Genomic DNA, 17,635 nt, shown 5'->3' with positions numbered 1-17,635 from the left:
ATGAAGTTCTCCAAAGGTGTGAGCAACTGAGCTCCTCACCTCCCTGCTTGCCATACAGTCACTCTTCTGAAGAGGCTGTTCACTTTTTATTTAGAGAGGAGTCCATAACTCTTTGGCAGAGTGCATGTTTTACATACCAGAAGTGTCACATTCAATCCTTGGCGTCTCCAGGTAAGGCTGAAAAAGACTCTTGCCTGAAAACCTGGAGAGCGGCTGTCCCTCAGTGAGTCCAGAGAAAGGCAAGTGGAACAGGACCCTCAAGTAAATTTCTGACTGATTTGCAGCCCATTGACAAGGGCTTTGTACTTGCAATAGTTTAATAGCAAGTTAAAACAAACTCTTAGCCAGAACTGGATTTTGCTTACCTCTCAGCCTCAGTGTGCCCATGTACTTTGGGTACAGTGCACAGTTAGTAAACTAGGAGTATTCACTGGTTGCTTCTGACCAAGTCTTTGTGACCAGTTGCTGGCCAGTTTTAGAATTTTGTGTCAGAATCCCTGAGCATCAGGATTCAGACTCAGAGCACAATCCTATCCTTTTCCCACTCCCAGTGGTGCTGCCATGCTGAAAAGCCACACGCTGTGTCCAGTGTGGGCAGCCAACTGAGAGGCTTCAGAGGGGAAAGGGGATCCCTCACCCCTCTATAAGCCTCTCACTCTGCAATGCATCTCCTCAGCTCTGAGGAGAAGAAGGGCATGGGGGGTTGCAAAAATGGGGAATAGGATTCAATGCAAACCATAGCTGCCAGATCCACCCCCTCCCTCAGCCTCCTTGCCCCTGTTCCTCCACCTCCCCACCTTGTTTTGCCCCACCCCCACCACTGCATTTCCTGCTCTGGCACATCCAGGTCCAGGTAGGTCCAGCAACATCCCAAGAGCGCTGCCACCTTGTAATGGAAGATCAGAAGATCATCAGGTGGATGATGTGGTGTTGACAGCGATTCCATGTTTTGACAGCTGGTTGACAGCTCTGGGAAGGGCAGGGCTGGCTCCACAGCTGTAATCAGTCAAGGCCAATGGGACTCTGATGGACACCTGAGCTTCATTTGACCTTGATGGGACTTTGAATGGACATGGACTGAAGAGATGGCTCAGCTGAGCCTAATTTGGACTTAACAAGGTAGCTCACAGCTGAGCTGCATTTTGGATTATGAGACATCCAAGGATAAAAGGCAGCTTCAGAAGGACCAAAGGCTACCCTGACCCAGAGGGAGACCTGACCTGGCTTACCTGGACTTTGGACTTGGACTGTGACCCGACATATTGACTTTGGACTGTGAGTTGGCAATCTGCATTTATTGGACTGGAACCTGACTCTGACTTTTGCTTGCTGCACTTGTGAGTTTAACAAGGGAAACTAATCAGCCTTAAGCGGGCACATGGCCCAGTGGGGAGGAGCTGGGGCAAGACACACCTCTTGCAGAAGTGCTCCCAAAATGGCCACCTAAGGAGTGCTAGGCGCTCCATCAGTAGCCATTTTACAACAGCAAAGCCTCTTCCACTATCATAAATGGCTGTGTGCAAGAGCCCAATCCAGAAAAGGATTTGGCTTTCCAATTTGTACATGTATAACCTAAGATGGTTCATGCCAGCCAGGCAGTGAGACCACAGATGGACATGTGGTCTGCTTCAGAACGAAGTGGCTCTATTGTTCATATGAGACAACTGATGGTCCAGTCCTACTGAAGGCCCATCCAATCCCCATGGCCATGGATCTCGAAATCCATTGTTGTTGTTAAGTCCAGGCTGGCGCTGTAAAAGCTGCACTGCTGTTGTGCACTATGTGGCCCCAAAATGCTGAATATTGAGAAAATGCAGCCCTTAATGTACTGAAATGGTCAACAAAGTTAGTCGATAAAACATATTTTGAGAAACATTTGAATAAGGAGTTGATTCATTCATAATTGGTTAACATGGAGAAAAGTTGGTATCACTCTTGGAGACAGTGATTGAGACAACTTTCCCTACCTTAGCAATGGATTCATGCAGGCTAAAAGAGGAATCCAACTCCTCGGCTATTGTTGAATGGACAGGAAAGAGGGCTTCAGAGAGAAAGCTTGCAGTCTGTATGGCAGGAAAAAAAAGAGAGAGAGAGGAACCTTTAAGGCTTTGAAATTATGTCCTTCTTCAGATGCTTTGTTGGATTTTTGTCTAAAGCAGTCGTTCCCAAACTGTGAGTCGGGACCTATTGGTAGGTTGCAACCTGATATTTGGTGGGTCACCAAAGGGTGATGGAGAGATCAGTATCTAAGGCTGCAGTCCTAACCAAATTTTCCTGAGAGTAAGCCCCATTGAACAAAATAGGACTTACTTCTGAGTAGACCTGGTTAGGATTGTGCTCGAAATGCCTCAAGCCCTGAAGCTGTTCAAAAATCAGATACTGTACCTGCTAATTGCCCTGCAAGCTCCTGCAGTTTGCAAGCATGTGTAAATAAAGGGAGATAAATTTTTATGGGTCTTTCTTTCTGGGTATTATTACTTATAAATAAATAATATTTCTTTCCAGATCTCCTTTTTTAAAACTCTGGTAAAAGTAGGTGGATCCTGATAAGAGTATCATTTTAAAAAGTGGGTCCTGGTGCTAAAAAGTTTGGGAACCACTGGTCTAAAGGTTCAAAGGATCTCAAACTGTTTTAAAGTTTGTGCTGATGGTTAGACTTCATTTTAGTGATCCAATTTACTCATTCCAAGATTCTGGGACCGAAACAAAAAGCTACAGTTCTCTGTTAAAAAGTCTTTTTTCCCCCCATAATGACAGTTGTCTTAGTAAATATACTTCCTGTTCAGTTTATTTTTTTGCCTAGGGTGGAGACAATTACATCTTCATTTTAACATACCTAACCAGTCGCTTCCAGGAACGGAACTGAGCCGGGTCTAGCGCCTGCGCGCAAGATCAGGCTCAGTCGTCCCGCCCCCCAGGGCCAGCCAGCCAATCAGCTGGCAGCAAAGCCCTGCTGCCGGCTGATAGGGGGATAAGCCTGGCAATCATTGCTAGCGTGCCCATACAGGCACGCTAGCTGCCTTTTCAAGGCTTTCAAGACTAACAATTTCAGTGACGGACAGCCCCCGTTTCATCCTGTTCCAACTTCCCCCACCCCATTCAACCCTCTCCCCATCTTGCCCTTGTCCTGTTCCGCCCTCAAGGCTGGGCTTACTTGCTCCAGCGGACCACTGTTGATCAGCGGACCGCTGCTGAAGGGTCTGGCCTTCTCTCTGGCATGTCGGATCCCCAGGACACCACAAAGTGCTTTACTACACTTTTTTCAGCAGCCAGCACTAGCAGAACACATGTTCTGTCACATGCGTTCTTTAGTAGATTTGGGCTGTACTTAACTTTCTATAAATTACACAGTATATATTCAACAACACAGGCCTACAAAACTGAGGGTCAGAAAAAGTTTTTCCCAAACTTTACGGTGGTTTGATATGAATTTGGGGTGCCGATTCCAAAAATGGCATCCGTTTTGCCCCATCACATCTCGTTTTGGAGATATAGTATAGCCTCTTTAGTGAATGGTCCAAGCAGCTTCCTCATGAGGAAGCCATGGTATAGGCTTCCTCATGAGGAAGCTGCTTGAACCATTCACTAAAGAGGTTATGCCGTGTCTCCAAAACTAGACGTGATAGGGCAAAACAGATGCCATTTTTGGAACTGGCACCCCAAATATACCCAGGAATTGGTGTAATGTTTAAGGAAGCAAAATGTGTGTTGGCCTGTGTAATCAGAACTATATAATATGACATTTCAGGATGCGAGTGTAATTGCGATTTTTTTTTCCCCATAGTAGACAGGTTTTGGGAAATGGGTGAATGGTTAATACTGAGATTCTGATTAGGACTAATAAACCAAGATTATTGGTTTTCAGCTACTTAGGCCCAAGTTCTAACCAACTTTCCAGTTCTGACATAGCTGTGCCAATGGGGCATGTGCTGCATCCTGCAGTTGGAGGGCACTCATGGAGACCTCTTCCAGGTAAAGGAATATTTGTTCCCTTACCTCAGAGCTGCATTGCCTTACCTCGGTGCTGGAAAGTTGGTTAGGATTGCGCCCTTAGTGCTTAACATAAGTTTCCAAATACCACATTGGAATAAAAGCTACACTATATATATCTATCCAAAGCATCTGAAACTTGTATGCAACTCTTCAGAATGCATCCAAAGAAACTGGTTTAAGAAACCAATCTTGAAGTGAGCTGGTGCAGATAGTGGCATAGCTAGAGGGGGAGCAGAGTGCTAAGTTTTGCAGGGAGCCTCATCACAGCATGCAAGCGGCCTTTCCACCTCCCCTTTGGCGCAATTCAGGGCGGTGGGAACATTTTGCTCCGTTTTGCTCCCACCACTTGAAATGGCTCCAAAGGGGAGGGGCCGCTTGAACATAAGAACATAAGAACAGCCCCACTGGCTCAGGCCATAGGCCCATCTAGTCCAGCTTCCTGTATCTCACAGCGGCCCACCAAATGCCCCAGGGAGCACGCCAGATAACAAGAGACCTCATCCTGGTGCCCTCCCTTGCATCTGGCATTCTGACATAACAGCTTGCACACTGCTGTGAGCCTCCATGCTAAACTTATCGCCTTGCACCCCAACTAGCTATGCTACTGGGTGCAGGCAGTAGCAGGTAAGAATCCTCCATGCAATTCTGCTGGAGATTTCATTTTTTAACTGTTCCTCTGGCAATGTTTGGCCATAGGTGATCAAGACCTGTGTGGCGGTAACACACTTCTCAGGTTATCTCCCAGTCTGTCATCTGCAGATATTCAGAACTCAACAGTCGATTGCGAACGTCTCGGCATGCACTTTAACTAGAATCCTGAAGTTGGACTGTGGGAACTGTGATTAAGCCGTTCCTTCATTGCCAGAAAGTTCTTTCCTTTGAGAGACTACATTACTGTGAAGGGTTGAAATTGAAGCATTTGGTTGAAAAGCAACGCTAATGCCGCTCAAAGATTTAACAGGATTGGTCTGCTGCGCCTGGCATTTTGCAACTATCCTGCCTACTTCTGACAGCCAGGATTCTGCTCTGGGGGCTTTGGTTGTTTTAAGCTTCTGTAGCTAAAAGAGAAGGAAACGGAAAACGGGGGGCGGGGGGAAGAAAAAGCTTTTCCTCATGGCTCATACTCCTCTACAAACAGCTGAATATGGCTGCTTCATTTAAACATGTTTGTGACATTTCAAGATGAGTTTCTGTTTGGCAAAAGGTTTTCACACATTTTTGAGCCTCGGTAGTTCTCATCTATAGAGCAAAAAAAAAAAAAAAAATCACTCTCTAAGCAATGTATATATATATAAGCTTGTAGTCAACTTAGCAGCTACAGGCTGCCACTAAGTTGGAGGCCAGGAATTGCACTCTGGTGAGGGTGCCTAGCCCAGAGTCAGAGCCAAGGGGATCAAGCTTGGAGCACAGGTCAATTGATGGTGCCAGGAAGTCAATTCAGGAAACAGAGGGCAAGCTAAGGGGCAAGCAGAGAGCCAAAACAAGCCCAGGCTCAAGAAAGACTTTCCTTACCCAGGCACAGCCTACACAGGAAGCCTTTGAGGACAGCTAATTACCAGCCTTGGTGGGCAGAGTCATTCTAGCCCTGAGAATCCTCCATAGCCCAGTAGGATGTTTCAACTTCCAGTGCTGATGGCTCATCCCACAGGGTAACTATGCACAGAGCTGTGGGCTCCCAGTTCCAGCACAGAGAGCTCCTGACAGCAGCTGTCTCCCTCTACCAAGTCTGAGTCATGTTTTAACTTGTTCGAGAAACAGAACTCAAGATGGGCCTCTGAAGGTAAAGGGATGGGGCTATGCAGCTGGAAATAGGATTGGTTCTCAGTGGTTAGAGGTGACCAGGGAAGGGATCAGATTTAGGCTGAAGTCACGCACACATATCCATGAGAGTAAGTCCCATTGAACTTAAAGGGTAGATATGCACAGGATTGTGTTGCATCTCTTGCCCATATACGCGTACCTTTTCATTGTTATGCTGAGGGCACAACCTGTCTCCACCCTTATCTCTTCATGATTTGGCCTCTACAGACAACGACTGGCCACAATGAATGCAATGCATGTCTGCACACAGGCTTAAAAATGGGTGCTGTACTAATAAAGGAAATCAAGATGGTTCTATACAAGCTCTCAAAAACACAACTGCCCTGTGAAATCAGAGTGCCTCAGTCCAGCACTCTGTTTGCAGCAAGAGATAACCAGTTGTTTCTGAATACTGATAAGCAGGACAGAATACCAGTCAGATGGCTTTCCATGCTATTTGTCTCCAAAATACGCTCCGGGGTCGTACTTACCTGACCCAGGGAACAGCCTGCCTGGTGGGCACAGGGCCGGGTGTAGGCCAGGAGAGGCCAGAAAGGTCTCAGACCACCAAGAAGAGTGCACATCTGTGCGACAGAGTGTCCAAGGAGAAGCAAGGTGTGGCAAACGTCCACACGAACTTTTCTGCCTCCAAGAGAAGATGCTTAGGACCCAGAAGGCGACTGGGCTGGCTGGGTGGAACCAAGAAGGGGGGGGGGGGATGAACCAGCCAAGGCTAAGCGATTATAAGGAGGGGGCCAGATATGAGAGAGGACTGGTTGAAGGGCTGGAGGCTAACCTTTCAGGAGGCTCTTACTAGCCCTGAGGCAGCGGAGACACACAGTGCTGTAAACCCTGCCCCTGTCTCTGTTCTGATGCCTAGGTAGGCAAGGCCCTGGTGGCCTTCAATAGGCAGCTTCCCCAGTAGGCAGGCAGGAGCCCCAGATCCCCCTTTCTGTGCCCTGCCAGATATTTATCTTGAAAGGTATAGTGCCTCTGCATACAGAGCAGTGATTTTCAACCTTTTTCCTCTCACGGCACACTAACAAGGCACTAAAATGGTCAAGGCACACCACCAGGTTTTTGACAACTGACAAGGCACACCAGGCTGCCAGTGGGGGCTCACATCTCCCATTGGCCCTATTAATAAATGACCTTCCCACAAATTCCTGTGGCACACCTGTGGACCTCTTGCGGCACACCAGTGTGCCACAGCACAGTGGTTGAAAATGGCTGATACAGAGGGTCTGTTTAAATATCATGGCTAATGCCCATTCTTACACTTATCTTTCATAAATTATATCGTAAACCAATAGCAGTAAGATGACCATGGCTAGGCGAGAGAGAGCCTCTACAGCTTATATCTCTGGAACTTACAGTGCTCACAAAAGCATAGCAATGAATGGCATTCTACCAGGGATGTGCCAAAGCCACAGCGCCAAGACTTGAGTCCAGACCCGAATCTCCATTCCCTTGACTCGAGTCTCCCACGAGTCATAATAGTAGACATTGAGACTCATCCAGAGCCATTGAGTTATTTTGATTTGAAAAGTCTTTTTGAAAAGTGAGTCAAGCCCCGGAAACAGCAGAGGCAAAAAGCATGTACATGTTTATATACACAAAACAGAGGCACAAGCACACACAAAAGCGAGTCTTGGCTTGAGTCTATTCAAGTCTTTTTGTTTTTAGGGTAAAACCCCCAAGTTGCAAATAACTTCTGGGTTCAAAAACATGTGCAACACGAGACAGTATGAGTAGCAAAAAATGTGTGTTTTTGTGACTTGAGTTCGAGTTATCCAAGTCTCAGTCCATCCCTGCCTTCTATGGAAATGATCAAGAATTCCTACACACTCTGTTTTTTCGGTGTACAGTACTTTTCAAAAACTCCCAAAACTAAAAAGACAAAATGATCGACTCCGATTCTTAGGCCTCCGACACACTTGCACTGAAGCATGAGGAAGCACAAAAGATGTGCATGTTGTATAATTAATCATTATCCAAAGAATTAATGAGGTAATAGATTTCTCACCATTTTTCTTCTTTCCATGAGAGCTCAACACTTTGATTTTTTTTTTACAATATCTCAGGGCAGAGAACCAATCAAGACACTCATTATAATGCATAACTGAGGGGTGTTTGATAGTAACTATTCATCTTTATTCTAGATGTTTATTTAAGGCTCTGTAGACTGAATGTATCAGGTGAAAGAAGGAGAAAAATAGGATCAAATATGCTGCTGAATGTGTTTCATAAAGTCAAATGGTCAACAACTGTAACAACAAACCAACCACTGTACTTCCACTTATAAACAATAACATATTTCATGATCATCACATACTCACAAAGCTGGATGTTGTGTAGATTAAAGTAAGACACTTTCATGCCTTTAACCATAGTGATGCCTGATTAGTAATAGAGGCAGATCACAATCCTAAATGGAGCCTCAGCTGGTGCAGTGGTCCATGTGCCAGCTAAAAGTGCAGTGAACATGCCGTAAAGCATGTTTACGACAGTGTGTGAGTAGGCATCATCAGCAGGGAGGCCTGCCCTTCCCCACAGGTGCTGTATTCAGAGGCTTGGTCCCCAGTGGAGGTAAATCTACCACCAACTGCCACAGGGCCTGGAAGAGGGTATCAGGAGGGTGTTCTGGAGGTGGGGAGAGGACATTTTTGGCAGGGGGAGGGTAGAATGTGGGCGGATCAGGCCCAGGAAGGGATGGAATCAGAGGAAGCCACTTCTGCCAAATTTTAACCCCCTTCTAGCCCAGCTGACATTACTCTGGGCTGCTTGTATTTCTGCTAGCTATATAGCTGGTGCAGTGGCATAGCTAAGGGGGTGCAGGGGGTAGCAGTTGTACCGGGCAACAAGTTTTAGGGGGGCAACAAGCTGAGCTTGACACTAGTGGCCAAAATTGTGAAAAAATTAGTTTGTACAATTAATACCATCAGGTTATATATCATTGGAAAGGTAATTTAATGCAGAATGCAATGAAACAAAGCTCTTTGGAATATCTGTGTTCTATCTAAAGTTATGGCCAAGTAACCAGAAAATGAAAACACAACTGCCTTATGGAACAAAAAGTGGATATTTTAACTCAAAATGGACCTGTGAGACTGATTGTTCTGAGAGCCAATGAGTCTCAGATGCAGCATGGAACCAATAAGGTGTTAATAGGAATCAGCTCTTATTTCCATGTATGGATAATACAGTTAGCCCTGCTAACTGGGTAAAGAGGCACTGTTTTCCAAGACTGTTTTCCAAATGGAGCCCATCTTATATTTAACAGGGGGTGAATACTGTCCCACTTCAGCCCAGCACAGGGTGCTCTAACCAATAAGGTGCACACTTTTTTATTTATTTACTGAATTAATTAAATTTGATTTTGTCATGGGGAGAGCTACAAAATCTTCTTTGACTTCAGCAGATATATGCCTTAGCTATGCCACTGGCTGGGGGGAGGTGGCAGAACAAATGGGTGGTGAGCTTTTTGGGATTTTCAACCCACAGCACACTGACAAGTCGTTAAAATTGTCAAGGCACACCATCAGTTTTTCTAACAACTGATAAGGCACACCCACTGACAGCAGGGGTTCGCTTCCCCTAGTGGCCTTATTGACAAATGGCCCTCCCCCAAACTCTCACGGCACACCTGTAGACAGTCTGTGGCACACCAGTGTGCTACGGCACAGTGGTTGAAAATGGCTGTTTTGGGGAAGAAGGCAAATTTTTCCCCAATTTTCACTTTTTTAAAAGCCTGGGCGTGACATTACTTCCAGGTGTGACATCACTTCCAGGGCATCATTTTGAGCTCGACAACAGACTACACGATCATTAGCTATGCCACTGAGATGGTGGAATTTCCACTTACCCCACGGAGACCTCTAGCTGCCTTCTAACCTGCGCTGAATACAGCACAGGCTATGCAGCCTGGCTGTACCAGCGCAGGTTTGGATTGGGCTGCCCAAATCAGAACTAAGGAAGAGTGGCAATTTCTATGCAAAACAGTTAAAGAAAACCCCTTACTTTTCTGGGTTTAACTTTGCTGTTGCTGTCCCTGAACATTGCACAGGTTTTGACTAACAGCACTTTCAGTACTGAGTCAAAACCTTTGCTCCCAGAAAGCAAGAACCAAGTGCATCATGGCAGGATAGCATAATTTTTCAGGTGCCCTTGTTAAACCTTCCCACAGGTTATTTTGTGACTTTCAAACACATTTTTAGAAATATTCCAGGAGTTTTCTGAAATGGCAGGATGAAGAGCTGCCCACCACATGGGAATCAGCAGATCTCTACCTGACAATGAAAGGGACTCCCTCCATGCTCCTGGTTCATGGGATGGCATCGTTTGATCAGCAGCCATCAATCAATGTTCTGATTCCTTCAAATGAATCCTGAAAATAACCTTCTGTCACATCACAGCTGAAGTGGAACATTGTAGGGCTGCATGATTGATGTCAGAGGCTTCAAGCCATTCATTGACAGATGTCACCGCACTGGAAGCAAAGCCACCCACTTTGCTATATTGATAAGAAGCTATTTTAATGCACGCCGGACAATGGCTGGGATTGCACAAAGAAAGGCAACAATTATACTGGCCTCTGCAGTTAAGTTATGCCTGTCAAACGGAATTTTGTCACTATAAACCCTGAGCATTCTGATTGCTAATAAAATAAAGACCAAATCAGTCCAAACTGTTTGGAATTTTGTTCAAAAATTTCCATGAACAATGTCTGCACTGAGGTCCATAATAACCTCAAATTTCAGAGAGAATGTGAGGTAAAAGAGTATTAAAAGGGTCTCTTCTGTTCCATTTTTCTGTTTCTCAGGACCAATTTTAGCTACTTTTAGCCATCTCAGAACCCAATCCTGAGCTCCGCACGCCGGCACATCTGCCGAGCCCTAACATAAGGTCACATCTGCGCATGAGCATAAGGCACATCTGCGAGCCCTAACACTGGGTGAATGCCCATGCTAGCCAAGCCTCCACCGCTTGGCGGTCGCACTGGCCGTCAAGCAGTAGAGAGGAAAGCAGGGGTGTGGGGGAAAGAGGCTTTCTGGGGAGGGGGGAAGCGGGTGGAGGGTGGGGAGACGGAGGGGAGGAGGCATGATGAGGAGGCAGGGAGAGGGCGGGAGGAGGCGTGCAGGAGGGAGGGAGGGAGGCAGGATCGGTGGAGCTTCACTCCACTGGATCCAAAGCCTTCCCTCAGGCTCACCACCTGACAGGGGAGGCTTTTACCTCAGCACCGACCTTTTGGTCGGCAGTGAATCAAGTAGCCCCATAGCGGGCTACTCCCTTTACCCAGGGGAAGGGGACGAAAGTCCCCTTCTCCCAAGGTGGCACCCACGGCTGCCTTGGGCACGCAGGATGCGGCGGCAGACATTTTTTTACAGATGCAGCCGCGCCCCCAGGCAGCTCAGGATTGGGCTCTCGGGCTGCAATCCAATACACACTTACCTGGGAGTAAGTCTCACTGAACTCAGTGGGACTTACTTCTAAGTAGACAAGATTAGGATTGTGCTGTAAACTGTAGCTTTCTGTAGTTTCTTCTGGTTCCTTTAAGTGCATCCAAAATTTGCATTCAATGCAAATATCTTGTCAGTCTTGTTTGGATCCAAGTCTATTGTGAACTTCTGACTTACCAAGTTATAAGGTTTTAAAACCAAGGGTTTTAAAAATAAGGGCAGTGCATTTAGAACAGGGTTAATTAATAAAATGTAGACTCAGTAAAACCCATTTATCTCTTGTGCGTGGAGTCTCTTTCTTAACAGTAGTGGACCTGCCCTGGAGGTACCCTGGATCAAAGGTCCATGTTGGTACCTCCCCACTCACCCGCAGGGCAGTGGAACCTTGCACAGCTCCAGAACAGACCATGGAAGCCATCTGAGACTTCCCCGCAGTCTTAAACAGTACTTCCGGTACAGTTTCTGACTGTGTCGGGAGCCTCAGAAGGCTTCCTGTGCCATCCTTGAGACACGCGCCCGGGGCATTTGCCCTGTTCGCTTAATGGTAGGTCCACTGCTGTTTCTTAACATGGGTGCAGTGTGCAGAGTAAGAACCTTGAAGCATCGACTTGAATATTTATATGTTGTATGAAGGGTGTGTATTTAAAGCTTATTGCAGGGGTGTGTGCTTGTGTGTGCAGGACTTGTGTATAGTATGTGTCTTGGGTTCGAAAGGGAATGCCTGTGTGGAAAGTGTGGTTGTATAGAGGATAAGTTGTAAATCAGCCTCATGTGATACTGAAACATGTTTACTGCTTACATGGCATGGAAGATAAGCTGACATTGCTAAACAGAGCAAGAAAATGAGACCTTGTTCCAGCCCTCCTTTAAATCTTGCTTCCAAATATCTTGCACAAACAAACCAGTGTAATGACCCTTTGCAGATTCTTGGCTTGTACTGCCTGTCCGTAATTAATTCTTTGCTATCCCTCCTGTCTGTCTTCAGTCAGCCGAGAGTGATTCTGGAACTCTAAGACTTTTTACTGTTTGGGCTGCCTTTAATGGCCTAGGTTAACATTGCAAGCAGAGATGAGTCCAAACTATCCATAAAATTTCAGTTTCACTTTTGTTCTTTTAATGGTTGTTTTATATTGTTGGCTAAGGGGGGGCATGATTGAGACATACAAAATAATCATGGGAAGGATAAAGTGGATAGAGAGATGCTCTTTACACTCTCACATAACACCAGAACCAACTAAAATTGAGTGTTGGGAGGGTTAGGACAGACAAAAGAAAATATTTCTTTACTCAGCTTGTGGTCGGTCTGTGGAACTCCTTGCGGCAGGATGTGGTGACGGCATCTGGCCTAGATGCCTTTAAAAGGGGATTGGACAAGTTTCTGGAGGAAAAATCCATTATGGGTTGCAAGCCATGATGTGCATGTGCAACCTCCTGATTTTAGAAATGGGCTATGCCAGACGCAAAGGAGGGCACCAGGATGCAGGTCTCTTGTTATCTGGTGTGCTCCCTGGGGCATTTGGTGGGCCACTGTGAGATACAGGAAGCTGGACTAGATGGGCCTATGGCCTGGTCTAGTGGGGCTGTTCTTATGTTCTTAAACTACAATTCCCAGCAGGCCTTGCAGGTCTCTTGTCTTTTGTGCTCCCTGGGGCATTTGGTGGGCTGCTGTGAGATACAGGAAGCTGGACTAGATGGGCCTATGGCCTGATCTAGTGGGGCTGTTCTTATGTTCTTAAACTACAATTCCCAGCAGGCCTTGCAGGTCTCTTGTCTTGTGTGCTCCCTGGGGCATTTGGTGGGCCACTGTGAGATAAAGGAAGCTGGACTAGATGGGCCTATGGCCTGAGCCAGTGGGGCTGTTCTTATATTCTTTATTAGCTTGAGGCTTGGACACTGTTTTTCAAGTTGTGTTCTGAGGAACCCAGTCCGCCGCTCAACGCAAGGGCTGCTTCTGTTGGTTTGACATCTCTTTGATATCTGCTGGCCTCCAAGTCTTACCAGCAACTCCTGTTGCCCCTTTCTTCTAGAGTAGGGGTTCCAAAAGGCAAAGGGGCCAGATATTTGGTGATGATCAAACTTCTGGAATGCCAAGCTCCTGGAAATTCAGCTTGGAAGGCAACCTCCTGGGTCCCGTTAGGGAGAAGGGCGGGATAAAAATAAAGTTTTATTATTATTATTATTATTATTATTATTATTTGCCACATGTGGGACAGGGAATGGCCAAGCCGCCTGCCTGGGCTCACAGAGACCATCTGCCATGAGTCTGGGCAGGTGGCTGTGCCTTACCCTGTCTGGCCTGCAGCAATTTAAGCAGGAGGTTCTGCCTTCCAAGGTGAGCTCCGTGCTGGCTGGATAACTTTGGGTGATGGGCTGCATATAGTGTGTGGGCCACAGGTTGCCGGCATCTGCTTTAGAGGGAAGATCTCTATCACTATCCTGTATCACTAAGTTGGAAATGTAAAAGGTGCAAAAGAGCAACTAAGATGATTTCTGAGCTGGGGCACCTTCCTTATGAGGAAAGGCTACGGCGTTTGGGCCTCTTCAGTCTAGAAAGGAGACGCCTGAGGGGGGACATGATTGAGACATACAAAATTATGCATGGAAAGGATAAAGTGGATAGAGAGATGCGCTTTACAATCTCACGTAACACCAGAACCAGGGGACAGCCACTAAAATTGAGTGTTGGGAGGGTTAGGACTGACAAAAGAAAATATTTCTTTACTCAGTGTGTGGTTGGTCTGTGGAATTCCTTGCCACAGGATGTGGTGACGGTATCTGGCCTAGATGCCTTTAAAAGGGGATTGGACAAGTTTCTGGAGGAAAAATCCATTATGGGTTACAAGCCATGATATGTATGTGCAACCTCCTGATGTTAGAAATGGGCTATGTCAGAATGCCAGATGCAAGGGAGGGCACCAGGATGCAGGTCTCTTGTTATCTGGTGTGCTCCCTGGGGCATTTGGTGGGCCGCTGTGAGATACAGGAAGCTGGACTAGATGGGCCTATGGCCTGATCCAGTGGGGCTGTTCTTATGTTAACTTCCAGGGCCCAGGAAACTTTGTAGATTAAGGGAAAAGCTACTTTTGTGGGCTGGCAGCTTTTACCATCATCTGGTACAATCCACCTGAAACACCTTTTGGCCTCTCTCTCTCTCTCTCTCTCTCTCTCTCTCTCTCTCTCTCTCTGCAGGGAAAAGCCTGGAATCTAGATGATTTTAGAGGCTGACAGGTTCCAGAAGAAAGTGCCTCAAACACACAGCTATGAATCCCTACTATTTTATATTGCAGAGCTTTGTGATTGATTTGAATTGTTGTAAGCTGCTTTGGGAGCCAAACTTGACTAAAAAGTGGGATACAGAAATTAAGAACACCAAACCACCATGACTTGGCTTATCAGTCAGAAGATCGGTAATGCCCTTCCAGAAAGACAGATTGATCACTAATATGAAACACACATACACAGCGACTGTGAAATCTGGCACAGCTGCATTGGATAGGATTGGACCCTGAGTCAGCATGGAAAATGTTTCCTAGAATCCCAAAAACCACTGTTGTGATGTGCTGTTAACTTGCCTTGAGCACTAAGAATTGTGTAGACTAGAAAAATGAAATAAAAATATATGCCATTAGGTCCGATGGGAAAAATGCCTCTAGGACCCCACGGAAGCCTCTCTGAGGCTCCTGATGGGGTTGGAATCTGTGCTTCCGGTTTCCCAGAAGCAGTTTATAGCATCGGGGAACCTCAGAGAGGTTTCCCTGACACAGCCCTGGGTTGTGCAAGGCTCTGTGAGCCTCAAGTGAGTGAGCCGCAAGTGAGTGGGAGGGCCATATTTTCACGTGGGGTGGTGGCGACAGCCTGCAGGGGGCGCCATCGCGGACCTTTGCCCTGGTGCGGGGCTGGGGAGGTCTGCTGCTGCCTGGGGATGAGAAAGTACAAGATAAAACTCTATTTCAGAAGAAGAAATAAAAAGATGCCTAGTTTTAAATTAGCTGCTTTTTCAGTACAACATCAAGCTTGTGGCTGATGAGGGACTTGAACCCAGGTCTCTTTGGCTCAAGCCCAACATTCTGCCCACTCTGGCTTTACACCAAGATGTCCCCACATAAAATGATTTTGCTCTACTTCCTTTAAATTTGATACATTTCCCTGGCTATTCTAGAATTCATTTAATGAAATGTTTTGTGAAACTGGAAGGACATTGATGTTCCTCTTCCCCCACAATGGGTCACTTCTGATTAAACTTCAATTGGGCATCTGACTCAATTCAATCTTAAAATGAATTGCTTCTCTTTCTTTTTAATTTGGACACAATTTCCTGCTGCCCTCAGGTCTCTTGACAGTAATCAATTGATTTATGAATCAATCAAATTGGGCCTCTAAATAAATAAATAAATAAATAAATAAATAAATAAAAGCATTTCTTTTTATCACAAAGTGCTTTTGGTTTCCTACTTCCATTCTTTTGATTATCTAACCCTTTCCTGCATGATTAACTTCATATTAGGGGATACTGAATATGCAACACCTTTCATACTCAGTAAAATGTATGTGATTGGGTATTTTTATACTGCATCTCATAACATGCTATTTTTCACTGCACTGATTTTTTCTTCAAATGAGTGGTGCAACGGACATTAACTCCAGAAAACTGGGCTGAAATTTCTTTATGACTATGCATTTTGTAATCATTCTTGGCCAAGTCATAATCCATCTGTAAAGCATCAATGCCACCTATATAATCTTCGGAGCTACAACAGCTTTAGAGCTAGTGTAAATCTGAGTAGAGTAAGGAAGATGGAACAGACAAAAGCATGGGGATATGATCCTTGCATATACTGACTGCTAGAAACCACCCATCCCTCCCCTGTTCCATCTAAATTACCCTGAATTTCTCAAAGGAAAGTGGCTCTGTGATGTTAATAAATATAATAAATAAATAACTCCAACCTTCCCCCCATGTCAATTCCCACCAAATTACACACAGCCCAACCCTAAGCTGCCGGTGTCACCCCACAATGGAGCTACTCACCTCTGTGCTAGCTATTTAGAGGGCACAGAGCAACAGAGTCCCCTGTCGAGGACTCCAGATTTGGTGGAGATGAGCTCCACCAGTCCTGCCCTCCTCCTGCCCCGCCTTCCTCCAATTTCTCCACCCCCAAATGCCTTCCCCCACACCCCACTTACTTCTCCGCTGCCTGATGCTCACCCAGAGCTCTGGGTGGTGGTCGCCCGTCCTTCACCTTGCGCTGGCTCAGCGTGGGCTTCCCCAACGGCGCTGAGCAGGCGCGGACAGGTCAGGATCAGGCCCACACTCCCTTGCTGCCACAGAACTGCTATTAGATGTGGAGGAAAATGTATCAGCAGAATTTTGTGTTCACAGCAGCTCAGTGAGGGGCGAGAACTTGCATCCGGGCATGGCAAGAGGGAAAGGGTTCAATCTCCAATGCCATAGACCGGATTCAACCCCCTCCCCAGCTGCTTTTTGAAAATGGAAATGATGTGGGGAGTTCCAATCACAGAACTCCCACTTCACATCTAGTTTGGTCCTCGAGGATTGTGTTTATCTAAAGAGCAGAGAGCACACAGGTAAGCGCTTCCTGTCTGCAATGCCAACCAACTTGATTTCTATTTTTTTCCCCCCTTCTTCCCCAGAAAAGAGTAAATAATCAGTGTGGGTGAGAAGATGATTCATTCCTTGTGTTCAATCACTCCATGACTTTTTAAAGGGAAAGAAAAAAAATAAAAGTATGCAATGACAAACTCTGCCATTTCTCTTGGGAAGTATTAATGTGAGTTTATAACTCGTCCAAAATTTACTAGAAGCATTGTTCAGAAAGACAGAGAACGTTTTTGTTGGCTTGTTTACTAGTTGTTTTAACCTTGCTTTATATTTTAACTTTAACAAGCAACATTCTTTATGGTTGCTGACATTTATATCTACAGAGGTTAGGTCCATAAAGTATCTTCTTGGGTCTACATAATTGTAGGCAGATTCTCTTTCCCTTCCTGCCAGCCCCTAGGAAATGAAATCACCGATGGACATCCTATGCTTGCAATATTTAATTGACCCTTCCAGTTTTATAATTATTTAAAAGACAAAATTTAGGCTCTTTGAGAGAAAGCTGAAAGCTACATTCTGTTTTAGTAGTTTCCTGATGTTTCTTGTACTGGCTTTTGATGGGAAAACTTCATTAAAAATCAAACTTCAATGAAAGAAAACATAAGATGAAGCGTAGCATTTGAACTTAGTGCAAAAATGAGATGCTACCTTTTAGAGATGCAGCAATTATTCAAAACTAGTTTGATATAAAGTGCTCCAGTGATATAAAGTGAGTGAAGGTGCTCACTTATATCCAGTGATATAAAGTGCTCCAGTAATTTCT

General features: G+C 45.7%; 1 protein-coding gene across 1 annotated transcript in view; it reads right to left on the bottom strand.

The window, feature by feature from the left end:
* NAALADL2 (N-acetylated alpha-linked acidic dipeptidase like 2) overlaps positions 1-17,635 on the bottom strand; it is a 395,487-nt gene that overhangs the window by 103,171 nt on the left and 274,681 nt on the right. Inside the window, exon 10 of the mRNA XM_066622267.1 lies at positions 1,968-2,063. Within this exon, the coding sequence (XP_066478364.1) occupies positions 1,968-2,063 (96 nt within the window). The remainder of the gene's footprint in view (positions 1-1,967; positions 2,064-17,635) is intronic.

The sequence above is a fragment of the Tiliqua scincoides genome, chromosome 3 (assembly GCF_035046505.1).
Source record: "Tiliqua scincoides isolate rTilSci1 chromosome 3, rTilSci1.hap2, whole genome shotgun sequence".
NCBI classification, from domain to species: domain Eukaryota; kingdom Metazoa; phylum Chordata; class Lepidosauria; order Squamata; family Scincidae; genus Tiliqua; species Tiliqua scincoides.
This window is presented reverse-complemented; position numbering and strand designations above follow the sequence as displayed.